The 27,350-nt window shown below is 39.3% G+C and overlaps 1 protein-coding gene across 9 annotated transcripts in view; it reads right to left on the reverse strand.

Moving 5' to 3' along the window:
- The window catches only part of fgf13a (fibroblast growth factor 13a), a 105,578-nt gene that overhangs the window by 25,989 nt on the left and 52,239 nt on the right, over positions 1 to 27,350 (reverse strand). For 7 of the 9 annotated variants that reach the window (XM_017307099.2, XM_017307098.2, XM_081611784.1 and 4 more), the window contains one exon: positions 393 to 503. In XM_017307099.2, the coding sequence (XP_017162588.1) occupies positions 393 to 503 (111 nt within the window). Of the gene's footprint in view, positions 1 to 392; positions 504 to 3,971; positions 4,897 to 6,024; positions 6,071 to 27,350 lie in introns of those variants that run through there. The other 2 variants (XM_008420730.3, XM_008420728.3) reach the window with 2 other exon arrangements.

The raw sequence follows: 27,350 nt of genomic DNA on the forward strand, positions 1-27,350 counted from the left end.
TCAACAACACTAATGTTTTAACTCAGGAAGAGTTCAGAAATCAACATTTGGTGGAATAACCAGGAGGTTTTCAATGGGGATCAGTGCAGTGATCTCAATTTTTTCCAGATATGTCAAATCATATTTTTATTAAATTGAAAGTAAAGTGCATAAAAGTACATGGTATTATTGTGCTTATAGACTAACAAATGTAAAAATTCTTAGTTTTGATGGCTTTAATGAATAAGAGAAAATATAGTTTCACTTATCAGAGCCATTCAATGTAAACTGACTGACTGATGGTCTTTATAGAACTGATATAGATACGGTAAAGTTTAGTGTGGATCCTTATTCTGTCACCTGAATGCATGTAGGAGACAAAACACCATTGAGACAGAGATTTAGGAACTTACTATAACTACTGTCCTCCTCTTTTGTTCCATCGATGGTTCCATCTGCCTGCAGCTGCAGGTGGAAGCCTTGTCGACTGTACAGCTTTGTTACAATCCCCTTTAGCTGGGGCTCTGTGGAAGCACAGGAGACACAAAAACAGAAGAACGAAATGAACACTAGAGTTTATTTAGAAAACATGCATTGCGAAATGAATATTGCAGTGATGACACTGGCTGCAAATAATCCACATTTCTTTACTTTCCTAATAGTCTTTAATCACCAAGGTCCTCGAGTCACGCTGCACCTCAAATTCTAATATTTTCATCAGGTTTAAGAAAAAGGCGTAAATTAATTGTACTTAAAATATACCAGCGTAACAAAAGTAGCATCCAAATTTGCAATTGTGATTTTTCACCATGCTGGTGTTAAGATGATGGTTGTGACTGAATATACTGTGCAGTTCTAAAGCGCATCATTAATATAAGTAGCTCTACAACCAGATAAAATGATTAGTGTCAAATCTAGCTGGAGCTGGGAAGCTTAAAATGAGCAAATTGATGATTTAGATTAAGTTAGACAGCCAGTCACATTTTAAATCCCAAAATAAAAACAGCAACAATCCGAGCTGAAGCAATCTACTTGCTGTGGGCTTTTCTATGGAAGGAATAAAAAGCATTTTGACTCATTTGCATGTATTTAGACTTCCACTTTAGCTAAAGGCATAATAAATTATTAATCAATTGACTCAATGTATATAAGTAGGATGTAATTATTAGGAATTCATTTGATTCTGGATGCTTTGGTTATGAAATCAATGAGCACTGGCGAGTTCTTTGTTATTTCTACTATGAAACTGAACTAAAAAGGGAGCCCCGGCGGCACGGCTTCAAAGGAAAAAGACCACAGATGGACAAGAGCAAAGACTATCTAAACCAAAACTGACTCGGGCCACGGACATGTAACACTCCAGCTGTCAGGGACGGGTGAAGATTTTTTTTTTCCATCTCACTTGTCTTTTTCTCCACTTCTTCACTGACTCCAGGTATGATTAAACACCAATAAATGGACATATTATGTTTCATCATCAAAATACCTCCAGAAAATATGGATGTGACCAAAAATATATATCAATATTACTGCAAGAGGAATCCTAAAATTAGGTTTAACCTTTCAACATGGTTCCAAAATTGAGACATAAGACGTTGTTTTCAGCTTTTTGCTTTAAATATGCAATCAATAAAATGCCATGCACCACACCGAACTTAAAGAGGAATACAAGGAAATGTGGCAGTAGACAAAAAGCACACTTAATCTAATTTGGAAATATCAAATGCGGAGGGAAGCTGAATCTCAAATTCTTTAAAAAATTCAGACTTTATGCAAGAAAAAGTATAAATTAAGGTGGTGAACATGTAAAGTCACGATAACTGATAACCAAGATTCTGATATTTTTAAATAAATCACCTTGTAGAATTAAATTGGCACCTAGATTTGAGTCTAATCAGTCTATATAATTAGATCAAATAGGTAAAAATAAAATTCATAAGATATTTGAGTGCAATTGCAAACTAATTTGTCGTTTTGTAAAAAACCTTGAGATTGTTGTGAACTGGGCCCACTAAACTGAACAGAATAAAATGAAATCAAATGGAAGCAAATTCATATTTAGTGATCATCAGTATTAAGTCTGTTATTTATATCTTTAACCAAGAAAGATTGCAGTCATTCCTTAGTTCCACCTGCATTGAGAAAGTCCACACTAAGGCGCTTCCTTCACACAATAGCAGGAATATTGTTGTGATGCAACCAGACTGGTGCTTTAGCATGTCATCACAGCTAAATTACTGTAATCTTAATCTCCTGTTTTTAATTCGGTCACATGTCACAGATGTTCACATGAAGGGGAATATGACGCTGTATTTATTATTCCTGTTAGTGCTGTGTTACATCATGAATGTCCAATTAGAGCTAAGTGCCCTCCATTATCTGGTCACTGTCTCTGCTGGAGTGTTTGTTTTTTTTAGTGGTCAACCACACCTTTCATCTATTCTTCTGTCTTACTTGTAGTTTAGTGAAACGATTGTGGATTTACTAAAGTTGCCTTTGCAACCCGTTTGCCAAGAATTACATTGTGCTTTAATTGTAATTGTAAATGATTTTATGTTTAATTGAGTTACTGAGCTCTAAAAAAAGAAGATGCATTTTTTTTTAAGTCTGAAGATCAGCTGTACTTCTGAGACTAAAAATTATTTAAACCTCATCATTTTCTCCATTTAAGGAAGATAATGGATGGTGTAAACATTCTATATTGAACAGATATATAAACAATCATTTAATCAAATTAATCCATCCCTGAATGTCCATGCAGGCTTGCAGAGGGGCTGGTGCCTATCGCCAGCAGTGACTGAACGAGAGGCAGCGTACATCCTGGACAGGTTACCAGCCCATCACAGCACAACACAGACACATGAGAGAAACAGCCATGCACACACACTCATGGGGTAATTTACAGAAACCAATTACCCTAACAGTCATGTTTTTGGACTGTAGGAGGAAGAGAACCCCCGATTGCATGGAGAAAACATGCAAACTCCATGCAGAAAAACCCCAGCCTGGGATTTGAACCATGACCTTCAAGGCATATAGTGGAATTGTTCATATAAAATTATTTTAAGATGAAAAAAGTGTTTTAAATATAACCGCAAAAAAAATAAATTAAAAAATTAAACCTTGATGACAACTTTTGCACCTACACACAAAACAAGAAAAGACACATAATTAATTTTTCAATTAAATCTTTTTTTCATCCCATGTCAGATCAAAAACTAACCAGTATTTTTATCCCAAAAAATAGGTAACTGTGATACATCAACTTAAGCAGAATAATAAATGAAAACACAAATGATTTTCTTCCTGTAGTGTGATCTGTTTTGTAAGGCCTTCAGATTTGGATAATGGGGACAAAGCTAACGTTTCTTGGATGCAGATCCAGTCATCTTCTCAGCAACTTGCACAAAGTTTATTACAGTCTACGTCTCATATACAGCTCTTCATGGAAGAAAAGTTACTGAACAATTGTGGGTATCCTGTTAGAACTGCACAACAGACCTCGACGCTTGGCAGATTCTAATTTACTTTTTTAAAAGCAAAAATATCTATTTTTTAAACATGAAAAAATCATACTCAAGTATGCTGCTGATAGAGCAAAGCAGTTTTTTTATTTTTATCTTTGCATGCATCACTGATGGGAGCTGATCGAGGGGAAAACAACGGATTCCAGTCACCAGGTGCTTCTCTAAAATGATGGAATTAAAAACTCTTTAAAAGTTTGGTTTTGTCACAACAAATGTGAACTAACAGAAAATAACCTATATGTATTATTTAACATTTAACCCTCAGCTTAGACACTCAGCTTAGAAGTTAGAAATAAATGACTTAGAATCAAGTTCAATCATTTTGTATAAACATAAGAATCATCTGGTAACTTTCTCTGCAGAGGCTCGTTAAACACCGCATGCCCTTTATGCAAAATGATCTTATTGATGTATAGTTCTCAAAGGCGAAGAAGAGGTCAGAGAACAAGCATCCTGACAACAGACCTGGTCTTCTCCTTCGTCTTTTCTTGGAACCAAAGAGTTTGACCCGTGAGAAGACATTGAGCCGGTTGGGTTTCTCACAGCTTCCCTTGGCTTTGCTGGGGCTGCTAACGCAGCGGCAGGCATTTGACTTCTCCCGCTCCCTCGCCTGCCTCTTCTGCCTGATGAGGGAGCTGGCGATAGCCGCCGCCATAGCCAGTTTGGCAGCGGTCTGGGGAAGAAAACTTCCAGAGAAAAGTGGATGAGTCCGGAACGGCGGATTCTGGCAGGAAAACTTCCAGGCGCAGCGCTACAGAAGGTCTGAGGCAACTACGATGATGCTCGAGATGAAGATTTCGCAAAGTGCATCAAACAGTGAAATGAAATAGTCCCAGAGGGGAGGTGAAGCCAGCTCGCTCGAATCACCTCCTAAAGGATCATTTTCCGCGAAGCCATGCGTTATTCAGGAGTTGTCCGGTGTATCTCCGAGAAAAAAGTCAAGTTTGACGGTCCATAAGATGTAAAAGGACTTTCACCAAAGCGCGGTGCGTGTTCTTCCAACAGGATCATCTTTTCTAACACAAAACAGCCCCAAACCCCGCCTCAGTCAATGGGTTCGCGGTATCCCACTAAAACACCAGAGCAGCGCACATGCATAGTAACCGGTTTGGTGAATGAAGCGCAGTGGGAGGAAAACACCTGTTTGCAGACGCCTCTGTGACTGTTCCCCTTAATCCCTCACTGTGAAAGTGCCGCGGAGAGAAAGACACTTAACAATTCACAGCAGAGGACGTGAGTGAATCACTTCGGAGATCCGGTTCGTGTTGTTTGTTTTCCCTGTACAGTTTGCTAGAGCGGAGCGCCCCATGCTGAATCAGTAAATAGGCGTGAAGCGCAAACCCAGTGAGCCGCGCCGCTCAGCGCGTCCCCACCGACAGCAGCCTGGAGACTGAGCAGCGGGGAGGAGGGGATGGGAGGGGAGACGGCCGGTCCGCGTAGTACACACACAACCACAGACCAGAAACACCACCAACAAAACACACGCTGTCATGTGACATGTTTCATGTTAAGTACCAAAAGAAAAAAAAAAAAAAAAAAAAGGGGGTTGGTGGGTAGAGAAGTGAAGAAATCCAAACGAGGAGTAAAGGAACATCACAGATTGTTTTCTATTAAAATGGCCAACAGCTCTAAGAGTAAAACATTGTAGCAACTTGTGATTGAAGACGATTGTAAGCAAGCAGCCTAGCCTGGCACACTGCCTTAATATCTTAAATAAACTACGACATAAATGTCATTAGTAAAAATGTAAAAATAGAAAGAAAACGGGAGACTTTATTTGAACACATTAGTGGATTTATAGTAATTTAAAATTCCCCTAAAATGTTGTCAAAAATTCAGAATTACATGAAAAGAAGCCAGAAGAATAAAACTAGAATTATATTTAAAAAAAAGTGCACTTCGCAAAAATGAGACGTAATAAAATCCACCTTAAAGGTTTGATTCTAAGATATCCAGACATCACCAGGTTACCTTCACTTCCCACTGGACACTTTTAAAAGACTAACCAATGGTGCCATCTACAGTTGTAAAACCAAAAGTGACACTGACATTTTTTTTATTTTATTTATTTATTTTGTTTTACTTTATAAAGAAATAGGAACGCCACACCTTACGGTTAGGAACCGTCATAAATACCACAAGAAGCTGCACATACAACAAACACCACAATTTGAGGGAGAAGAAGCTGAGATTTCAACAAGGAGAAAACTGGTATAAGAATCATTCACACTAAAAGCTTTGCAAATGGCAAAATCTGTAAAAAAAAAAATTGAATGCAAAGATTCATTTTAGCACCATGGACAGCAACATAAACTCAACCAAGAGTTGATCTCAGAGTAAAATGAAAAAACAAACAAAAATAAAACAAAGAAAAGATGTGCAGCATGATGCCTGACATTCCTTTATGCATGGCAACCAAGTCTTTGCAAGAAAACCAGATTTCAGACGCATAATGCATAATTAAAAAAAACGAAGCATGAGCAGTTTAAACCCAACATCAAGAATATAAATAACCTACCTGAAACAGATTTTCTCAGAGGAAAAGTCATGTTTTTTTCCCAGATTAACCCAGAAGCAGATATTTTTATACTTGCACTAGTTGTAAAAATGCTGCTGAAGGGAAGAAGAAGAGACTCGATTCTCCAAAGTTCAAAGCATTGTCAGACAACTGTCAGAGGCGCAGTGAAGGAGAAAGCATCGAGGCGTGGCCATCAACTGGAAGGATCATTACAGGACATTAGCGACATGCCATTATAAGTTCTAAAACGCTCATTAAAGATTCATTTGGTCGCCGTTGTGGATCCAGCAAACACAGTTCTGTGTGTTGTTGGGTTCAGATGGAGAGGTTAGTGGTGGTGGAAGGAGAGGGCAGATTGGAGAAAAGTGAACGAAAATGTGAGCTGCGACTGTCTACTTCCTTCTTGGGGCACTGAAGACTTTGCTCTCATGTTACAAAAATGATGTAAAACGATCCGTTAATGCGCCGTCTAAACTGGTTACTCAGGCATTTCCACTTTGGCTGAACATATCGACGAGACAATGGTGAATCTTTACATTAGGCTGAATGCTTTTTGCAAAGACGATTCTCTGTTCTTTGGCAGTTTTATCCTATTAAGTCATAACACCCATAAAAAAGCGACCTCCACAAAATGTTCTTGCAAGACAATGTTCAGAAAAACCTACCTTCAAATATGCACCACGGTGTTCAGTGTTTTGAGGAGTTGACCCCATGGTAAACCCAGATTGGGTGATTCAGCAGCAGTAATCTGTGGTGTGTGCGCTCTGAGAATTATGTACGGTTTTGAACACTAGATGGCGCAATTGAACCAACAATCTACTTTTCTTGGTTGCTGATTGGGACTTGGAAGAAGACCTGACTGGGTTCAAAAGTCCAGATGATGATGGGAGTTCACATTAAAACAGGAAAATGACCCTAAATGTACCCAGAACTACTATAAAAATGCAGATTATAGCAAAAATCAGATAAAACTCCAAAACCTTAATCCAAATCAGAATCTATCACATAACTTGAAAGTTGATATACAAAAAGAAAGGAAAAATGTTCACAGATGCCACCCATCCAACAGTTTCAGATGTGTTATAAACAGGTGAAAAGTCTCTAGATGTAAATTAGAAACTAACCTTAGTTCACAGAATAAACTAACCTGCAGGCTGCAAACAAAGAAAACTCTAAGCGTGAAATCCCATCTTTGTGTCAATATAAATACTTCAAAATGTGTCAAAGAAGATATTAATTAGTACAGAAGATATAAAAAATTCAGAATACAGAATAAAATTCAATCTTGTACAGTTCTAGACATTTTGATTATATCTTAAGCTGTTCCCTAAAAGTAAATGTCCTCAGTTTGGATAATATGTACCACAGAAAGGACATCCAAAGTATCAAAGAAACAAAACTATTAAAATGTTAGTCATACATACGTCTACTTGTGTTTCCTTCTCAGGCTTTATGGTAATATTCACACCCAGAACAACAATACACACACACACACACACACACACACACACACACACACACACACACACACACACACACACACACACACACACACACAAAAAAAAAACAATTTTCCTTTTACATGTGACACCATCTTTTTCTAGGGCAAATACAGGAATAGATTTTAAGCTATTATGACAGATGATGTTGTCTGTTTTTTTTTATTTACAAAAATAACCTCAGTCAGTACCCTGTCAAGTTTAATTTGACGTTTTAAACACTTTTTTTTTTTACAGTTTGGACAGAGAAGACCGGAGAGCTGAGAGAGAGCTGGAGAGTGACGTGTTAACGGTTCTGTCTACATGCAGCAAAGCTCATGTGAAATGTGTTAAATGTCACTCTGGCAACTTTCTGCAAAGGGCATGTTCATCAGTTCAGTCTAGTCCAATGGTCAACTGTACCGTTTTGTAAGTAAAATCTTTAAAATAAAACTCTTAATCATTTTTTTTACCCTATAGATTTGTTAAGATAAAGATTCATGTGAAAATTTGAGCCTGGTCCAAACTTCAGTTGTAAAAGTACATATTTAAATTGTAACATATTTGTATTAAATTATTTACGTTTCTCTACAGTGAAACACCTGTAATGTAAAAATGCTTGTGCTCCCATATATCAACCCTGCGTTTAAAATCAGATTCTGTCCCCTGCAAACACACCGAGATGACTTGATTCACTAATCCCAGGTTCTGCATCAGTCATCCACATGACTGATCAATTCAGACAATCGCTCAAGCAGACAGTTTGGCCTTCCAAAAGAATGACTGCTTTATCACTGACAGCTCAGAAGACAGATAGAGTCAGGATGTACTCTTCAGAGGTGATGTGAGTTAAGCATTTAAAATGATGCAAAAAAAAAAAAAAGGTCTACATAGGAAGAAACTACGCTTGCAATATTCAGAAAGCAAGAAGCCTGGAATTCACAAATCTAACCAGGTGCCTGTTGATCATCTGAAATCTGGAAGGGGTGTTTGTGTTGACTAGTTTTAGAAGAAAACAAAGCTCTTCTGCAGTGTTTTAAAAGGTCAAAATTAAGCATGGGCAATATTAGCCTCATTTCAACTCTTGGCAATTTCAACAACAAAAGCGTTTAGAAAATTCAACGACACTATACAGCAAAATCACTCTTTTTAAAATGAGTTTATGTCTTAACAACAGAAGAAAATGGTACTTTGGTTATGCAGTGGGTCAATGATCCAAAGCTCTGCAGCATGTACAGCCTGCAAAAGGCAAAAGGATTTTAGCAAACAGAGAAAATTCCTACACGTGGCATGTGTGTTGCTTGTGCAGCAATGTGCCATGGATACATTAATTACTGTACTGCCCCAGAATGCCAGTGTGCTGCGGCCTCATGGGGCCACATTCACCGTACTGTACGCACACGGAGCCATACACGCTGCGGGAGAGTAAAAAAAAATCATTAGGAGCAGCTCAGAGCATCCTTGTTTGATTGAACCCAGCATGCAACCACACTAAGTTCAGAGAACTCATTTAATTTAGCCTAAACAACAGAAAATGAGTTTAAGGGAAATAAACCTCATATTTCCACCATTTTAGTAGAAAGTTAAATGAGACACATTGTTTTGTCTACTTATTTCATAAATGTAGAAAGTATTCTAGAGAAACCCCATGGTTTTATTTTCACTTGCAGCTTCAGCTTCTTGCTGCTGTCTCAACAGAGATTTTACAAAATACAAACTTTTTACCTGAAAGCACACCCAAGGGAGGAGGACCATTATTTCTTTAAGCATGGCTGTCATCACCTGTACCACATTTCCATTATTAGCCACTAGGGAGCAGAACATCAGCAAAGAAGAACAGGAAGACTGCATGCTGCTGAGGTGAATCAACCTTTGTGTATTAAATATATCAAACACACATACACATATTTCCTCTTTTTTAACAACTCAAGACTGTCAATACAGCAACCCGAGGTTAATTAAATTTTCAGTTTACAGTGAACTCAATAACCTTGCTGGTTTTTAATAGGAAAAAGATGCTTTCAAGATTTGTCCTATTGACTATCACAGTGGTTTATGCGAAATTAATTCATATCTGTGAATAACTCCTAAACCCTGTAACAGGATGCACATTGTGGTAATACACGGTGGTGGATAAACGTCATTATAATCCTGAAAAATGCAGAATAGCTTAAAAGGTAGCTGCTTCGGTCATTCAGCCCCCTGACAACAATGTGCTTCTACTCTCCTCGGGTGCTATGAATTTGGCACATCCACGACAACAGCAGCTTACAGCGTGCTCGGCCACCAGCTCTGTGGTGATACCACACGTTACCATGGATACAGCACATACGTAAGAGGGTGTGTGAGAAAGATGGGGTGGAGAGTCCGTGTTGCACACTGGGAATGGGGGGTTGGGTTTTTACAGAAAGAGAAAGCCATCAGTCGCTCAGGGTTTTAGGAGCTTCAGCACAGAGAAAGTGTCCTGTTCATTTTAAAACAGTGCTGCTGTATTCATAGCATAGATAAATGAGTTAGAAGATTGAAACGGAAGGATGTGAGGCCCCATCATTTATTCTGGTTTGTGTAATGTAAACCTTTGTGGGCAAACAGCTCAATCACAAGCACAGGCAACAATCCCTGAGGATTTATGACAAAAATCAACAGAGAAACCCATCAGTATAGAGGATTGTGATATTTCAATATAAAGTGTAAAGTTTTTAATGCTCCTCTAAACGTATCATTGGAAAAGCTCAACTTTGCCTTAAATTGTAACTCAAATGCTTTATAAAAATATTTCAAGAAAAATGATTTGTATCTTTTGCATCTGTTTCCATTTCACACTTGTTGTTGATCATTCAGTGCAGTTACCTCTGGGGTCATGAACTCTTGATACTGCTGTAACATTAAGGAGCCTTTATCCTTCTGTTGCTTCATGACCACAGGGATGTGGTCATGACACATGCCCATTTTTTAATGAGTCTCTGCATCAGTGATTTATTTCTCATCTTAATATAAAACACTGAGCCTTAATGTTTACACACCTAACAAGTTAACCTATGCAACTACTACTAAAGTTATGTATCACTGACTAAATCATGTTTCTTAATCTCATGCAATGCTATGTGGACATTTTCTCTTCATTAAGAAAGATTCACCTCCACATCGCAAATTCCTAGAAGCTCCAACAGCAGAACTGTCTGACCTATATTTTGATGAATTCAGCTTTTGACCATTTGGGGGCAGCGATGGAGTGTGTATATGGGCTTTACTCTCCAGCCCCTAAAGGTCAGGTAATCATAAATAAACATTAAATATGGGGATGTTACAGCAAAAATAATTTACTCTGCTAACATAGAGGGACTCTGTATTTTACTCCCATTATGAATTACACACACACACACATCACAGAGTCTGCTAGAAGAATTCTACATTTTACTCTCTTCATTAAAAACACACACAAACATCACAGAATCTACATTCAATTTGTTTCAAGATTAGAAACATCATGACAGCATCTTTCCATAAAGTCTAAAAACCTTTGACTATTGAAGCATGAAGAAGCTCAGTTATATTCTCAAACTCACTTTGATTTTTAAATAAAACGCAATATGATTTATTGTCAGGAAAGGTGTTTTAACTAAGGCAAAAATAACATAAAGCAAAACTATTTTTAATATGGTGTATTAATAGTCTCATCTCTGATCTTTGCTCCAGTTTAAATTACAGTATTAAACCACCAGTTCTAGCTCTTTATCTCTTTAAAATGCCAGAAGTAAATGGGAACACAGGGACCGCCCGGCATTTATCTTGTAACCTGTAACCTTTTGTACAGCAACTGCCTTCAAAGTGTTTTATCTGCTTGTTAATGCCATATTTGCTTTCACACATTGGGAGACTGTAAGGCTTTTTTCACTCGGAGAAAATAATTCATCTCCGTTTCATATGTCTATAAAAGCTAAATTTGGCAGTGAGACACAGAACTCACACAAATGGAGGACATTCACGTCCGCCAGCCATTTTTGGTCTGTTTGGTGTGAAAATGACACAAAAAGCCATTGTGGTTCACTGCTGAACGCTGAACGGTTTGGAATCTGGGAACTTACAGCAAATGTGAGACATGATATGTAAGTAAGGCCATGATCACCTCTGAAACTGAAAGTGTAATGAATCTTAATTCCTCAAACTGTTGTTAAAAAAAACTGCATAAATATTCATGCAGTTATCTAATTACATATCACAAAAAAACAAAAAAAAACAAACTACAGACCACGGCAGTTGGTTGTATGGTGATAAATGACTGCACTTCCAAAACTAATGCATGGACATATAAAGTGCAATAAACAATTTCAGTTACCATTAACATTTTTAATAAACAGTGTAAGAAACCAATGACATTTATTTGCAAATTCAGATTTAATGTATTTTCTTTTGCATAAATATACAGCAGTATCACCACAATGCCTTTAAGACGATAAAATTGGAACATTATACACTGCTCAAAAATATAAAGGGAACACTTTAACATTTAAGTGAACACTGAAGTGTTCCCTTTATTTTTTTGAGCAGTATATTTTGCTATCCATATGAGTCAATACACTTTGAAACCTAAGTAGTGGCAAATACCAGCGAAGGAGAAAGGTTTAGAAAACATTGGCCCTGAAAAGATCTGTGTCTGAATATGAAAGGATGTTTTTGACCATTTTAGTCATCGAGCTTGCTCTTTGTTTTCAAAAGTTCTTCTAAGACTCTAGAGCGTTACACATTTTGATAGGCTTTGATAGGAGCCAACGCTGATCCTTTGAGCTCCACTAGTTTACCCCCAGATTTTTACAACTAGCTGACAATGTAGAAGGAGGAGATAATCAACCAGCCTACTTGATAAAGTCAAAGAAGTGATTGAATGTCAGCTTCATGGCATTCAATCAGTTCTTCCGATCATTATGTGCCAGTAGCCCCGCCCCTCAACTTTGGAGTTGTGCTGCAGGAAGAGGAATCATAAATACTCAATCAATAAACCTTTAGTAAGTTATACTGTGGCTTTGCATCTTAATAATTTAATGGCATAATTTAATAAAATAATTGTCCATTACATAAATTAAACTTATTTATTTTGTGGTGAATTTAATTAATGACATAGTGATGCATTTATTTATCTGACTTTGTACATTTTTAACCCCCTGGAACCAGACTGTGTTTTAATTAAACACTGAAAACACACTGGTGCATATATTTACACAACTTTGACTGCACAAGTTGTGGCTCGTTAATTCCACCGCGAGAGAAGTTGATAATTTATCAGGGAAGCATACTGCGAGCATTAACAGACTGTGATCTCTGGTCTTGGAGATCGTGTGTGTGTGTCTCCCCCCATTTGTGTGTGTAAGTTCCTAGGCTGTAATGGCACAGAAATCCCAATCAGAGGCACCAAACGGTGTGTGAAATGGCCAGAGTTCAGACAGCAGCCTGCTTGGAATGAATAATGCTATAGCATTCATTACCCCAAGCTGTACACACAAAAGTGTGAAACTACAGGCTACAGAGGCTCCCTGTGTCTTAGAACTAAAACCAAATGCAAATTTCCCCTTAAGCCTTCAAGTTAGTAATAAAAAGCTCCTGATCTCAGACCTTAAATGACCTTGGACAGGGATCATAAAACTTACTAACAGAATCAGACATATTTTTTATGCACTTAATAACAAAACTATAAAGAAAGTTGTTCATGTTCTGTTATCAAAAACTGAAGGATAATGTCAGGGGCCTTGAAATTGCATTTGTTGTAAATTGGTGCTGTGCTGTACAAATAAACTAAATTAAACTTGGGCCTTATATAAAACATTTATTATAACTGCCCGCTCAACCATTTGGTTGAGCACATTTTGGGTCTCTATATCTCAATATGAGGAGTGTCTAACTTAGCTTAACCTGATTGAGCCATCTCTGCCACTTGCTTGAAGGACGATATGCTAAAGAAATCCACTAGAGGGCACTGTTTCTTTAAATAGTAATAGTTCTTCTTCTCCTCTCCAACCACGAAGTCAGAACCCTGAAACTCTGTCACATATATCGACTGGTTGTGGTAAAACGTTGAAAGGTAGGAATCGTTTTCTGGCATATGATAGTATTATAGACATTAATAAACAGAATTATGTTACTTGATATCACCGAAAAAGCTAAATTAAAGGTCAAATAATTTTTTGAAAATATGCTCGACCAAACGGTTGAGATGTCACTTAATGGTAAATGTAGCTAATTAAGCTAACGTAGTTAACTTTTTTTTTTTTTTGCTATAAAATCAAGTTATTTTCATCTATTGGTATAAATATGAAACAATAAGTGTTATTAAAGTCTTATACACAAAGAATAATTATAACATTATCTGACAAAATAATTTTTGCGACTTTCTGAGTTGATATTAGCAAATATGGTAACATCCATCCATCCATCCATTTTCTTCCTCTTATCCGGGGTCGGGTCGCGGGGGCAGCAGCTTCAGAAGGGAGGCCCAGACTTCCCTCTCCCCAGCCACTTCTTCCAGCTCCTCCGGGGGAATCCCAAGGCGTTCCCAGGCCAGCCGAGAGACGTAATCCCTCCAGCGTGTCCTGGGTCTTCCCCGAGGCCTCCTCCCGGTGGGACGTGCCCGGAACACCTCACCAGGGAGGCGTCCAGGAGGCATCCTTACCAGATGCCCGAGCCACCTCAACTGGCTCCTCTCGACGTGGAGGAGCAGCGGCTCTACTCTGAGTCCCTCCCGGATGACCGAGCTTCTCACCCTATCTCTAAGGGAGAGCCCAGCCACCCTGCGGAGGAAACCCATTTCGGCCGCTTGTACCCGTGATCTCGTTCTTTCGGTCATGACCCAAAGCTCATGACCATAGATGAGGGTGGGAACGTAGATCGACCGGTAAATCGAGAGCTTCGCTTTTTGGCTCAGCTCTCTCTTCACCACGACGGACCGGTACAGTGCCCGCTTCACAGTAGACGCTGCCCCAATCCGCCTGTCAATCTCCCGCTCCCTTCTTCCCTCATTCGTGAACAAGATCCCCAGATACTTAAACTCCTCCACTTGAGGCAGGACGACCCCCCTGACCCGGAGAAGGCACTCTACCCTTTTCCGGCTCAAGACCATGGCCTCGGATTTGGAGGCACTGAGCCTCATCCCGGCCGCTTCACACTCGGCTGCGAACCGCTCCAGTGAGAGCTGCAGATCACGTTCCGATGAAGCCAACAGGACCACATCATCCGCAAAAAGCAGAGATGTGATCCTAAGGCCATCAAAACGGATCCCCTCAACACCTCGGCTGCGCCTAGAAATTCTGTCCATAAAAGTAATGAACAGAACCGGTGACAAAGGGCAGCCTTGGCGGAGTCCAACTCTCACCGGAAACGAGCCCGACTTACTGCCGGCAATGCGGACCAGACTCTGACACCGGTCATACAGGGACCTGACAGCCCGTATCAAAGGGCCCGGTACCCCATACTCCCGGAGTACCCCCCACAGGGCCCCCCGAGGGACACGGTCGAACGCCTTCTCCAAGTCCACAAAACACATGTAGACTGGTTGGGCGAACTCCCATGCACCCTCCAGGACCCCGCTGAGGGTGTAGAGCTGGTCCAGTGTTCCACGACCAGGACGAAAACCACACTGCTCTTCCTGAATCCGAGGTTCGACTATCCGACGAACCCTCCTCTCCAGGACCCCTGAATAGACCTTACCAGGGAGGCTTAAGAGTGTGATCCCCCTGTAATTGGAGCACACCCTCCGGTCCCCCTTTTTAAACAGGGGGACCACCACCCCAGTCTGCCAGTCCAGGGGAACTGCCCCCGATGTCCATGCGATATTGCAGAGTCGCGTTAGCCAACACAACCCCGCAACATCCAGAGCCTTAAGGAACTCCGGGCGGATCTCATCCACCCCCGGGGCCCTGCCACCGAGGAGCTTTTTGACCACCTCGGCGACCTCGTCCCCAGAGATTGGAGAGCCCAGCCCAGAGTCCCCATGCTCAGCTTCCTCAACAGAAGGCATGTTGGTGGGATTGAGGAGGTCTTCGAAGTATTCCGCCCACCGGCCCACAACGTCCCGAGTTGAGGTCAGCAGCGCACCATCCCCACTATAAACAGTGTTGGTGCTGCACTGCTTCCCCTCCTGAGACGCCGGATGGTGGACCAGAATCGCCTCGAAGCCGTACGGAAGTCTGTCTCCATGGCCTCTCCAAACTCCTCCCACGCCCGAGTTTTTGCCTCGGCGACAACCCGAGCCGCATGCCGTTTCGCCTGCCGGTACCTATCAGCTGCTTCTGGAGTCCCACAGGCCAAAAAGGCCCGGTAGGACTCCTTCTTCAGCTTGACAGCATCCCTCACCGAAGGTGTCCACCAACGGGACAGGCACCGCCGCGACAGGCACCAACAACCTTGCGGCCGCAGCTCTGATAGGCCGCCTCGGCAATGGAGGTACGGAACATGGTCCACTCAGACTCAATGTCCCCCACCTCCCCCGGAACGTGTTCGAAGTTCTGCCGGAGATGAGAGTTGAAGCTCCGTCTCACAGGGGACTCCGCCAGACGTTCCCAGCAGACCCTCACTACACGTTTGGGCCTGCCAGGTCTGACCGGCTTCCTCCCCCACCACCGGAGCCAACTCGTCACCAGGTAGTGGTCAGTGGACAGCTCCGCACCTCTCTTCACCCGAGTGTCCAAGACATACGGCCGCAAATCCGATGAGACGATGACAAAGTCAATCATCGAACTGCGGCCTAGGGCGTCCTGGTGCCAAGTGCACATATGGACGCCCTTATGCCTGAACATGGTGTTCGTGATGGACAATCCGTGACGAGCACAGAAGTCCAACAACAGAACACCGCTTGGGTGAGTTGATATTAGCCTCTGGGAGCAAAAGTGGTGACAACGCTCTGCAAAACCATAAAAGAGCCCCAGATGTCTGTTGTCTTTTGTGACAACTTCTTCACAAGTTTCAACTTGGTTCAGAACCTCCACACTGCCCTTGGTGTCAAGTGCATCGGCACCGTACGACCAAACCGCACTGGTGGAGCTCCATTGATGACAGACAAAGACCTGATGAAAAAGGGGCGTGGGGGACATTTTTCAGACATTTTTTATTGCTTATTTCTTTATAAATTAACATTTTATTTTAATTTATCTATTGTACTTGGTATTTTTATTATGTCATGTACTTAAACCATTAGGTGACATCTCAACCGTTTGGTAGAGATGAACTTTAACCATAAAGGACATCTCAACCGTTTGGTAGAGATCAATATTTCCAAAACCACAGGGTCTGTTGAAAAAAAAAAAATTGATTGTGTTTATAGATCACCCTGGGGTAAAAGAAATGCTAAGAAAAAAATTTTCACAGGTTTTTTTCTAGGTGCGGTAGTTAAAGGGTTATGTTTAACTTCCACTACACTGCTCATTCTCTCTTTTTCTAGTTTTTAGAAGGGTGTCCTTCAGTGACCTAAAGGAACTGTAGATAGCACAAACTACACAAATGTGGGAACTGATACAAAGCTTATACAGAACAAAAAGGTCATTTCCAAAGGAGACTATATGGAAAAACTAAAAAATTCAGGTGTCTGGAGCAGCCTTTTCAAGCTTTAAAAGCAAAAACTAAACAGTACTGCATATATTTTCTTCTAGCATTAATAATGCAGAGGTAGCAAAGGACACCTTGTGCACACCTTGGAGACTCTAAAATTTGACAGCCAATGAATGAGTAGAATTGACTTTGCCATTTACCAGGTCTGTGTCCTCATGGTAACCTCCTCACTAGCCTCAGCGTATCTGTGAACATTATGCAGGGAGGTCAAATGTGCAGCGAGGCAAACTGGATGTGAACATTAATGAAGCTAATTTTAGTCTGGTCACACACTCCGGCTTTCTCTTGCATTGGAGTGTCCTCGGTGAAGTAGTTGGTTGTTTTATTTCCCGGCAGAAAGGCTCCCGATGCCCCAGCACAGATAAGGAAGATTATACGTGGTGTGTAAGCCGTGAATGGTGGTATCTCTCATTGTAAAGGCGCCACACACAACATTAAAATGATTATACATATTTACAGAACGATCAGAATGTGTGTGAATGTGCCAATGTAATTGCACGGTTTCCGCTTGGCATAGATTATTTCTGCAAAATCATCATGCGGAACAAATCAACTAGGCAGGAAATGAAACTGCAGCAGACATGAGTCAACTAATGGGAGTGGGTGGGTAAATAGGTCATGTTCCCTTACCAAACGGAGTGTATCCCAGTTTTATTGTGCAGACCATGTGCCTGGTGAAGACGGCGCACAGAGAAATCAATGAAAGCATAATGATAGTGAATTGTAATGGATCCCAGTTAGAAACATAAAAAACGAAAAGATCTGATTCGGAACCTTACATCTGTGTAAAAATGAAGGGAAAAGTCCAGACGTGGACCTCCGTGGTCTTGGCAGGCATATTGTTGTTAAATAATAATAACTTTTATTTAACCAGATAAAAAGCTCATTGAGATCTACAATCTCTCTCTCAAGAGGGACCTAACAATACAATCTCACAGACATTGAGTCAGTGAGAACTCAATGTGAAAGTGGGCCGGATTAGGACAGATCCGGGGAAATTACACAGAAAACGACGGCATCGCCACTCAATTTTGGCTACTCTCTGCAGTGTAGAACAAAAATGTCTTGGATTTCTACTTCATGGAAGACATGTGAAAGATCAAATTTAAGATTTTTTCCACTGAAAGTAATATTTACATACTAACAGCCATAGGAGTATTGCCACCTGCCTAATATTGAGCTGATCCAGCTTTTGCTGCCAAAATAGTCCCGAACCACCAAAACCCTACAAGATGTCTGAAGGGAGTATAGTATCTGACACCAATATGTCCTAGAGGTGAGGGGTTTGCAACTTTTAGATGTTTCTATGCTTCAACACACCTGAGTCAAATAATCAGATCATTAGCAGAACTGGAGAAATTGACTGCACACTGAGGAGACAATTCAGGTATGTTGCAAGAAACTAGTTCTTGCTTACCCCTCCTTTAGATCCTCTAAGTTACAAACTGGACCAGACTAATTTTTCCAGCACATTCCACACGTTGGATTAGATTGACATCTGGAAAATGTTGAAGCCAAATCAACAACTTTACGCTCATTTTTGCACCCCTCAAACCATTCCTGGGGAAAGGCTGGACAGAATGGCTGAAGATCGTGTCAAGCAAAAATCATTTCTTATCAGTTGACATCATCAGTAATTATTGATTTTTTTTTTTTGTTTGTTTTAAATATTTGAAATATTTCCAAACTGGTGACTTGACTTTTCCTGTTTTATCCACAGTTTTCAGTCCAGCTCTTGTTAATTTTTAAGCAGTTATGAGGCAGATTGGCAAAACCTTAAACTTCTGCTGCGCAAGTTAGTCAAAAGGCTGTTGCTAGGAAACCACAAGTTACTCAAGTAACAAAAGAGTGTGTGAGTTAGTCAATGTCATCAACTTTGCTTATCTGACTGAGAGAAGTTGAGCAGCAAAAGCCTTTCCTCTGTCTACATCCCCCAGAATGCTGTGCAGTTCAGTGAAATGACTGAATATTCTATCAGACGTATTACCTGCTGACATTGATCATGTGTCCGTATCAATTTTCATTGTTATTGATTTATTGCCCAGCCCTATCCAGGAGCACATCTGCTTTGTGTTGGTTATTATCCTACTGAAAGAGCCCACAACCAAGCAGAATATTACATATTTCTTTTTTTTTTTCTACATTCTCGTCTCAGACAGATTCATGGAAAACAGAGAATTTTTATACAGGGGTAAAAAGTTCTGACTTCGATGAGCTGCCTTAACCTGGGACCCAATGAAATTGGTTTCAATTCATCTAAATCCTCTTGCTTTCATTTTCAATTTTCAGAACTGATAATTTCCAAAATACCCTTTTTACGAGCGACATGACAAGTTCAAGTGGGCATTTTGGTCTACTGGTAAGTTAACTATTAATGTCTTTCCTCTTACTTCTGTCATTTATTGCTCTTCCTGTCATCAGGGACACAGCTGCTGGGGAATTTGCCATGAACAGTCCTGGCTGCAAGCCTGGCTGGAGCTGGCTCACACAGCTGCAGAAGAAACACTGGCACCTGCACGCCTGTGTGTGCTGTTTCTCTGGAAAACAGACTAGGGAAACATATGCCCCTTCTCCCAGCGGCAGGTCCCACAGCTGCAAGGGGAAGGAAGCAGGCAGTGGTGTCCACTGCGTCCGAAGGGCACACAAACTGGGGAAAAACTCTGCGCGTCAACCAACAAAAGCTCTCTGGAGAGGTCTCTGGCCGGCGCCGAGACCTCCCCTCATTTTGCTCCGGTCAGCAGGACTCCTCCAGCAATGTGTGGCTGGCTGCGAGTCAGCAAGGCCAAAGCAATTCCAGCAGCACCTCACTTAAAATAAACTAAGTGCAAATGCGATAACTTGTTATGTGAAAAGCCCATTAACCTTGTTCTCAGTGAATTAGAGTTAGAAGTGGGATGATTATTTAATTGCTGTTTGTTTCTAGTAATAAAAGTGCAGCAGGGCGAAGTTTTTGGAGCTGCAGGAGAGATTTAAAAAGCACTAAATCGTGAGATGTATACAGGGCCACAATCACATTGACATGGATTCCCCATTTAGTGAATGAAGAACAAGAAATCTGTATGGGAAATAGTTACATTTTTATTTCATGGTAGTTTCTGACTGAGTGATATATTTCTGCAGATTGCAATAGGACCACAAGAAAGAGGCAGAGGATTTTTTCACAGATTATCTTTTCCATATTATACTGCCATAGTTTTAATAAACATTTAAAGAACATGTGTTACAGTTTCCACTTATCTGCTATTATAACATAAAATATGAATGAAACACACTGGGATTGTTGTTTTAACATCACAAAATGTCTGAACAGTTAGGATGCTTTGGCAAGAAATTGGACTTCTCACTTAAGTAGCACTAAATGTTGTAGACTTTATTCTGTTTTTATCCTTTAGTGTATTTGGAGTGTATGAAATCAATTATTTTCAGTTGTATAGCTTTGTTAATTTCATGTATTCTTACAAATGTGGTGTTTTTTCCAACTATCTTTATGTATAAGTCTGGCTCCAGACATGCTTTTGAATATGAGAATTCTGACTGTTCATAAAAGCAATGCTGCAGTCGTATATATTTAATATTTGTGTCTAGAACAGTTAAGTAGAAATGATCTCTTTGCAGTATTGATGTATTGCTGAATCCTTAAATTTATATAAAACAGAATAGATCTGGTCCAAATGCAAACATAACATGAAGCCCTTCTTTAAGCTGCTCATGGTCATTTATGAGTCAAACTCTTCTGCTGGTTATATCTTGTAATACACATATACTTACATAGTCGCTGCATGGTGACTACTGTGGCTTAAAGCTTGAAGTTAGGGACAATATGAGTGAAAATAAAGCAAAATATGTTTCTCAAGGCACAATTTAGCCTAGAGTTTTCAATCACTGTGCAGATTTTTACAGCCACTTCATCCATAGAGCGCATGCATTGAATACATCTATGCGTAGATGCTGATCTACTGGAACATTGCCGTCCAGGTGGGCACTAAAATAAGAGCTGTGGATACCAGCTCCTCTTTCTCTAAGGCTCTTCTATTCAGCCGATCTGTCAGGCATGCAGTAACTCAGAGGTTATGCCCAAAATGATTGAATGATTGTACTGGGCCATCTTAACCGATCAGTACAAACACTCATAGCCTGTATCGCATTACCAAATCTGTGGTTCCCAAGCAGCCCAGCTGCTGCGGTGTTACATGTCTAGAGCTTAGCCAGCTTGCAAAAGTAACTGTCACAAACATACACTCATACTCATCAACGAGTCAGAACAGGTTTGTCTTAGTACTGCTGGCTCAAATTTGAACCAGACTGGGAGAAAATGTCCGGAGCCAAATCTCTGTGCACGACCCATGGTGTGCATGATGAGTGTGTGTTTGCATTTCAGGAGAAACTAGGAGTAGATTATGACATATTGAGCAATGTTTTGGCAGTCAGAAGCCCAGATTAGATGTGGGAGGTTGCGTGACACTGGCCTGTTGTGATGACTGCTTACGTGTGATGATCAGAACCGTTAGAGCTCTGGCTCACTGATTGTTCCCCATTACATCATTCTGAACACAGATCTAAGGGCTGTAGCTTTCTGCCCATACACACAGCAACAGGGCTGAGCATTTGCTCTGAGAAAGCAGCCAAGCTAGTCAGAAACTCACACTTAGCGATCTTCCTTCTCAGTTTAGCATTCTTACTAACTGGAAGCCTTTTGAACTAATGATTTGACCTTTTGTTTGGACATGTAGCTGTGAGTGAGAGAAAACAAGAGTGGAAAAATGTGCAACAGCTGTCAGTGAATCCAGTCAGAGACTGATGAGCATTCTCTAATTATATCTCAAAGCAACGGATTAGCAGGCAAGACCAAATACCTGCCATAGAGTACAGCTGCACAGGAAGACAGAATTTCACAAATGTAGATCAGACATGTTAGGAAATAGTTATTCCACTGGGAAAGAACATATTATCTCTCCTAAAATAATTTATTACATCTGTCCTGTTGCACTTGTGATTTCTTTAGTTGTGTATTTGATTAAGCATAAACCTAATCCAGGTTTGAAACGCTCGCCTTGTGATACTTTTTCTGAAACTGATTTTAAAGACACAATTTCAAGAGATGAGAATCTAAAGAAGTTACATTTATTTAATTGTCCTGTTTTATTTTTTATTTAAAAATATAACAAAGTGTTCATGCTTGAATGAATAGTTGTGACTTGACATCAGTGGTGCCTCATATTATACATGCAGGCCAGTGCTTCACTTTTATCCCTGATAGGTTGCATGTATGTTTGCTGGGAAATTAGATTTAAGGTTACAATAACAGACATGTCCTATAACAACTCATAGGATATGGTTCACAGCATATCAGTGCCAAGCATCCAACTCAAGGTGGGTTTGAGCTTTTAAAATGAAGAGAAAAGGACACAGGAGGACAACATAAGAGCTTGTTGAAAGTAAAGGCCATGTCATCTAGAGAAACTTAGTTATCTAACAGCTTATAGGAGTTGTGTGCATCTCAGTAAACAGAGAAGATTGCTGGAGAGAGCAGTTCAATTCTAGAATAAAATAAATCTATATATCTATAGTTTCACAGACTGGCGACCTGTGCAGGGTGACCCCGCCTCTCGCCTGGAACGTTAGCTGGAGAGGCACCAGCACCCCTCCCGACCCCACTGAGGGACAAGGGTGAAAAGAAAACGGATGGATGGATCTATAGTTTCATATGTTTAGTGCAAATATACTCCTTAGGCAGAGAATCATGAGAAATTAACTAGATTGCATAAATGTAAGCCCAACACTTCAGATACAATTTCATTGAAAACAGAAATATAATCCATCATAAGAGATAAATAATTTCTAGATACCTTTTAGATAGAGCTGCTTCTGCAAAGTTGAGTATGAGACAGAGATGGACCTAAACTGCTCAAATACTCAAATCATCTCCAGCCATATGTAGAAAAATATAAATAATGTGTCTCTTGTGCAACTTCCAGAAACAAGTTTTAGAAGATTTCTCCATAGTGTGTGAAAAAGTCTGATGTCTTTTCAACACTGAACTATAATTATTCTGAAGAGTAACTCTTTTTGTCAGATTTGGCAGTATCATTGTAAGGAACACTCTTTATGTTGTGAGTATAATATCCTTTAGTCCCAGGTCTGGCCTTTTTTATATATAACTTTATTTATATTCAGAGCTGGTTGCAGGTGACATGATGGAGAAAATTGGGTGTCAGCATGAATCCCAGCCAGCATTAGCCCTGTTGGCAGGCTGGCACTTTACATGAAGCACCCTAAGATGAAACATGCAAGAGTTTTACATAACCCTGCAAGTATCCAAGATGTTCTTCCAACTGTCTGTGTGAATTGTTCTCTCAGGCTTTTCTAAGGTTACATTTGCTGCATACGTCTGTGAAGAAGGCTAAAAAATTATAGATCCAACTGTTACTGGGCAGGTTTTAGAGTTACCTTAAGAATACAAACACTGATCTTTTTTTAAATTAAATTAAATCGACACTTTATAGCTTCACGTTTATTTAAGTAGAAAAGCCTGCTTGAGTTATGGTCGAATGTTGCATCATATTTTGTGCAAGGCGACAGTAACAGGAACATTTACATTTATAAGATTGGCTCAGATTTGGGAATTAACTTTTCCTGCAGACTGTAAAACCAGTAGGATTAAATGCCTATTGAGCAGCTATTTAAAACAACAGCAATGCATTTGTTCTCAGCTTGAAAATGTAAACATGACAGGCACGTGTTCCCTAACAGCAGTGGAGCCTGGAAACATCCCTGCCTGGCTAATTCTCCAGATTCAACATGCCAAAATAAACCAAAGATGAAAAGCTAAAAGCTATGACGCAGCACAAACTTATGATGAATATAACGTGAAGTAGTGGTGGGTAACCAAAGCAACCCACATTTTTACAGTGATCTGTTTGGGAATATTAAAGGGCATCATTGCAACAGTTGCCACTAGCCAAAAAAAATATATTTTTTTTGTTCCCAATTCTGATGTGATTAAAAATTATCCATCTGACCATATATTTTTTCTACTTAATTTTGACAAACATAAAAAAATGACATTTTTAATGAAATGTAATTAAAAAGTTTTTTGGTGTTTTTTTGTAAAATTTATGTTTTTTTTCCATTCATTCATTTGTTACATTTGGAGATATACCTGGCTTATTTCCTATCACAAACAAACTTCTTGATTGAGTTTAAATAATTTTATACCTAAATCTCAAAATCCTAAATTTATGTGAACACTTTTGAACTTAACTGCAATCAATGAGGCACCGTCCTGTCACATATAAGACATATATTTCATATGAACCATTATTTTGTAAAGTGCATCTGATTAAGATTAAGAGCAAAGAGCAATAATAGAAAGTGATGTCTGAAAAACAGTTTCTTTCACTAAGTAAAGTCTTGTAGGAATTATTACAGAAACGGGGGAAAAAAAAAATCACAGCTGCTTTTGGGAACCCTTTGGTGGAGAAATTATTTAAATTGTCATTTTGAAAATGGACTGGCTTGGTGGGTGAGAATTGGAATGGAAAACATGCAACCGATGGATCACCAGTTGTTTCTGCTGAGAACAAAGAGGATGTTGTGGACAGAGTTACACAATTTAAGAGTTAAGGTAAGTGGAGATCCAGCAATCAGAGATCCAGAATTTTATGTGGAGTTGTGTTTATCATAAAAAGATAACATGATGATATCATACATGTTTATGTGTGTGAATTCCATCCTGGCAGCAGTAAAACCCACTTTGCTGCTGGCCTCACATTACCATGCTGCTGACTCAGCAGCATGCCTCATTGCACCTATTAAATACCTTAACACTTGTTTACTCAGGAGAAAACAAACGCATTGCTGGTGTCACAGTTACTTTAACATGACAAATTTATACCTCATTACAGTCAACTGCAAGCAGGACTCGCACTGCTGATGTAAGACTGATATGTCCCTGCTCTCAACCCGTCAAATCACCAAAGGACATTCTTATACACATGATTTATTCATGCATCAGCTATTTATGTGCCTGTTTAGAGAAACAGAGCTCATGAAAAGAGATCAATTTAAAGGAAAGAAGCAATTTCTTTGACATGCGGGCATCATTTAAGTGTGTGTGTGTGTGTATATTTTTACAAGACAGAAATATGTAATATAAGAACAGTTGACAGGTTACACTGTCATGAAAAGTAAAACCACTTTCCTAAAGTATAATTGTGTCATGTAATTATCATAGTCACTGTCAAGAGTTTTCTACTTGGATCCAGTAAGTAGATGGTGCTGCTACTCATTCATATTACTCCTACAAATATGTTCTGTTTATGGATAAATAACTTTGCTTATGAAATGAAGTGAAGGATTCAGGGTTGAGCACAGAATGTTGGACCACATTCTATCTCCACCTGAAACCTCTTTTGAGGTTTGTATTTGGTTTTGTTACATTTAACTCGTGTGGTTAATTTCCTAAAAGTGATTTCAAAAGTTCTTATTGTTAGTTGGATTGTCATCTTTATTTGTTATGATTGTTGCAACAAATGATAACATTTGTAAGCAGATGTTAAATGTTAACAGTGTAGCATAACTTCACTGCTATAAAACAGTGAAAGAATTTAAAAAGCTGGTTAGAACGTATAAGGGTTTGGATGCTGTAATGACAATAAATACTTTTTAAACTGTTAATTATGAAGTGCTTATATAAATTTTGAAAATGGATGCGTTATTTTTACAAGTAATACTTTATCTTTTCAGAGATTCCCATGTTATTATGTTGTGGTTATTCTCTCGCTCATCAAAATAGAGATGCAAAAACCAAAACCTAAAGTTAATTTAAAACGAGTGTGCTATAAGGAGCTTGGCTAAATTTCTCTTAGTGTAAAGGCCCCCTTTACACCAGACTAAGTCCACTCTGCGCCATTAATGATCCGCCAGATCATGGATGGTCAGTGCAGAGACTGGAAGAAGTTTTATTGGAGCCTGAGAGTTTTCCTAACTAGTCTGAGCAGACACAAAGCCTCAGTGGTGGTTAATCATTGTGGTGGCAGCATGTCTGGATCTCTGGTGCTGCATGGAGGAGCCTGGCAGCAGCAGCAGTGGCAGCTGATTCATGATGTGTGGGTTTTTCACACTGCTGTGGATTAGTCATCAGTGAATTTAAAGGAGGATGCAGGTCCTTCACTGCAAAAACTGAAATCTTAGTAAGATTAAATATCTTAAATTAAGGAGATTTTTCTTGTTTTCTTTCTGACAAGATAATTTTTCTCACCAAGAGGGATTTATGTTAGAATATTTTTCTTATTTTAAGTGTTTTTGTACTTAATTATCTCAGTAAGATATAAAAGCTTAATGTTAAGAAAATATTACTTATTATGAGTAAATATGCGCTAGAATCTAGAATATCAATATTTACCAATCAAACTTCAAGTCTAGAACTTATTTTATATAAGTAAAAATTTCTTATTTCAAGCACAGAAAGCGAAATCACATACTTAATGAAATGTCTTCAGATAATTAAAACAGACTATGTCCAAATGGAATCCTTTGTGTTATTGTCAATGAAAAAAAAAAAAACCCATGAACTTATATTCTTGTATAAGTTGGCAGAGTGTACTGGAAATTATAATTTAATATTTAAACGGTTGACATTTAACACAACAATTTCAGAGACAATATCAGTTTATATATCAAGATCATTCTTGGCATGTTTCCATCTGCTAAGGACCTTCTTAATTTGATCTTCTTGATGCAAGATGTGGGACCTCTTACTGACATGTCATGAAATTTCTATTGATGTGTGATTTGAAATGGCTGGTTTTCCACACAATGAGATTAGAATCAACAATATTGATTGGGTCAATGTCATGATAAATATTTTAACTTTTGGTTTATATTTCAAATTCTTACTTTATAAGTTACTAATATTACTTTGAACAATATTTTATTCATCATGTTTGTAACCCCTTTTATGACATCATACAATCCAAATGGGAAAGCGCCCAAAATGGCAGTGAGATAGTATTAATGTTCGATACAACAGATTTTCTTTCCGATCCATTACCGAGTAAAATTTAAGATGGTATTGGCAATACAGATCCCATACTTTGTGCAAAGACAGTTAATTTTGTTTCTTAATTAAATAAAAAATAAATGTAATCCATATCTTGGCTTCATAAAAAGAACACAATGTACTCTGATGCACTCATTTTAAACTCAGAAGTACATTGAGACAACAATCTTGTTTACTATAAACTATTTTAATTCAGC

Source organism: Poecilia reticulata, chromosome 10 (assembly GCF_904066995.2).
Source record: "Poecilia reticulata chromosome 10, P_reticulata-male-v2, whole genome shotgun sequence".
Classification (NCBI taxonomy): Eukaryota; Metazoa; Chordata; class Actinopteri; order Cyprinodontiformes; family Poeciliidae; genus Poecilia; species Poecilia reticulata.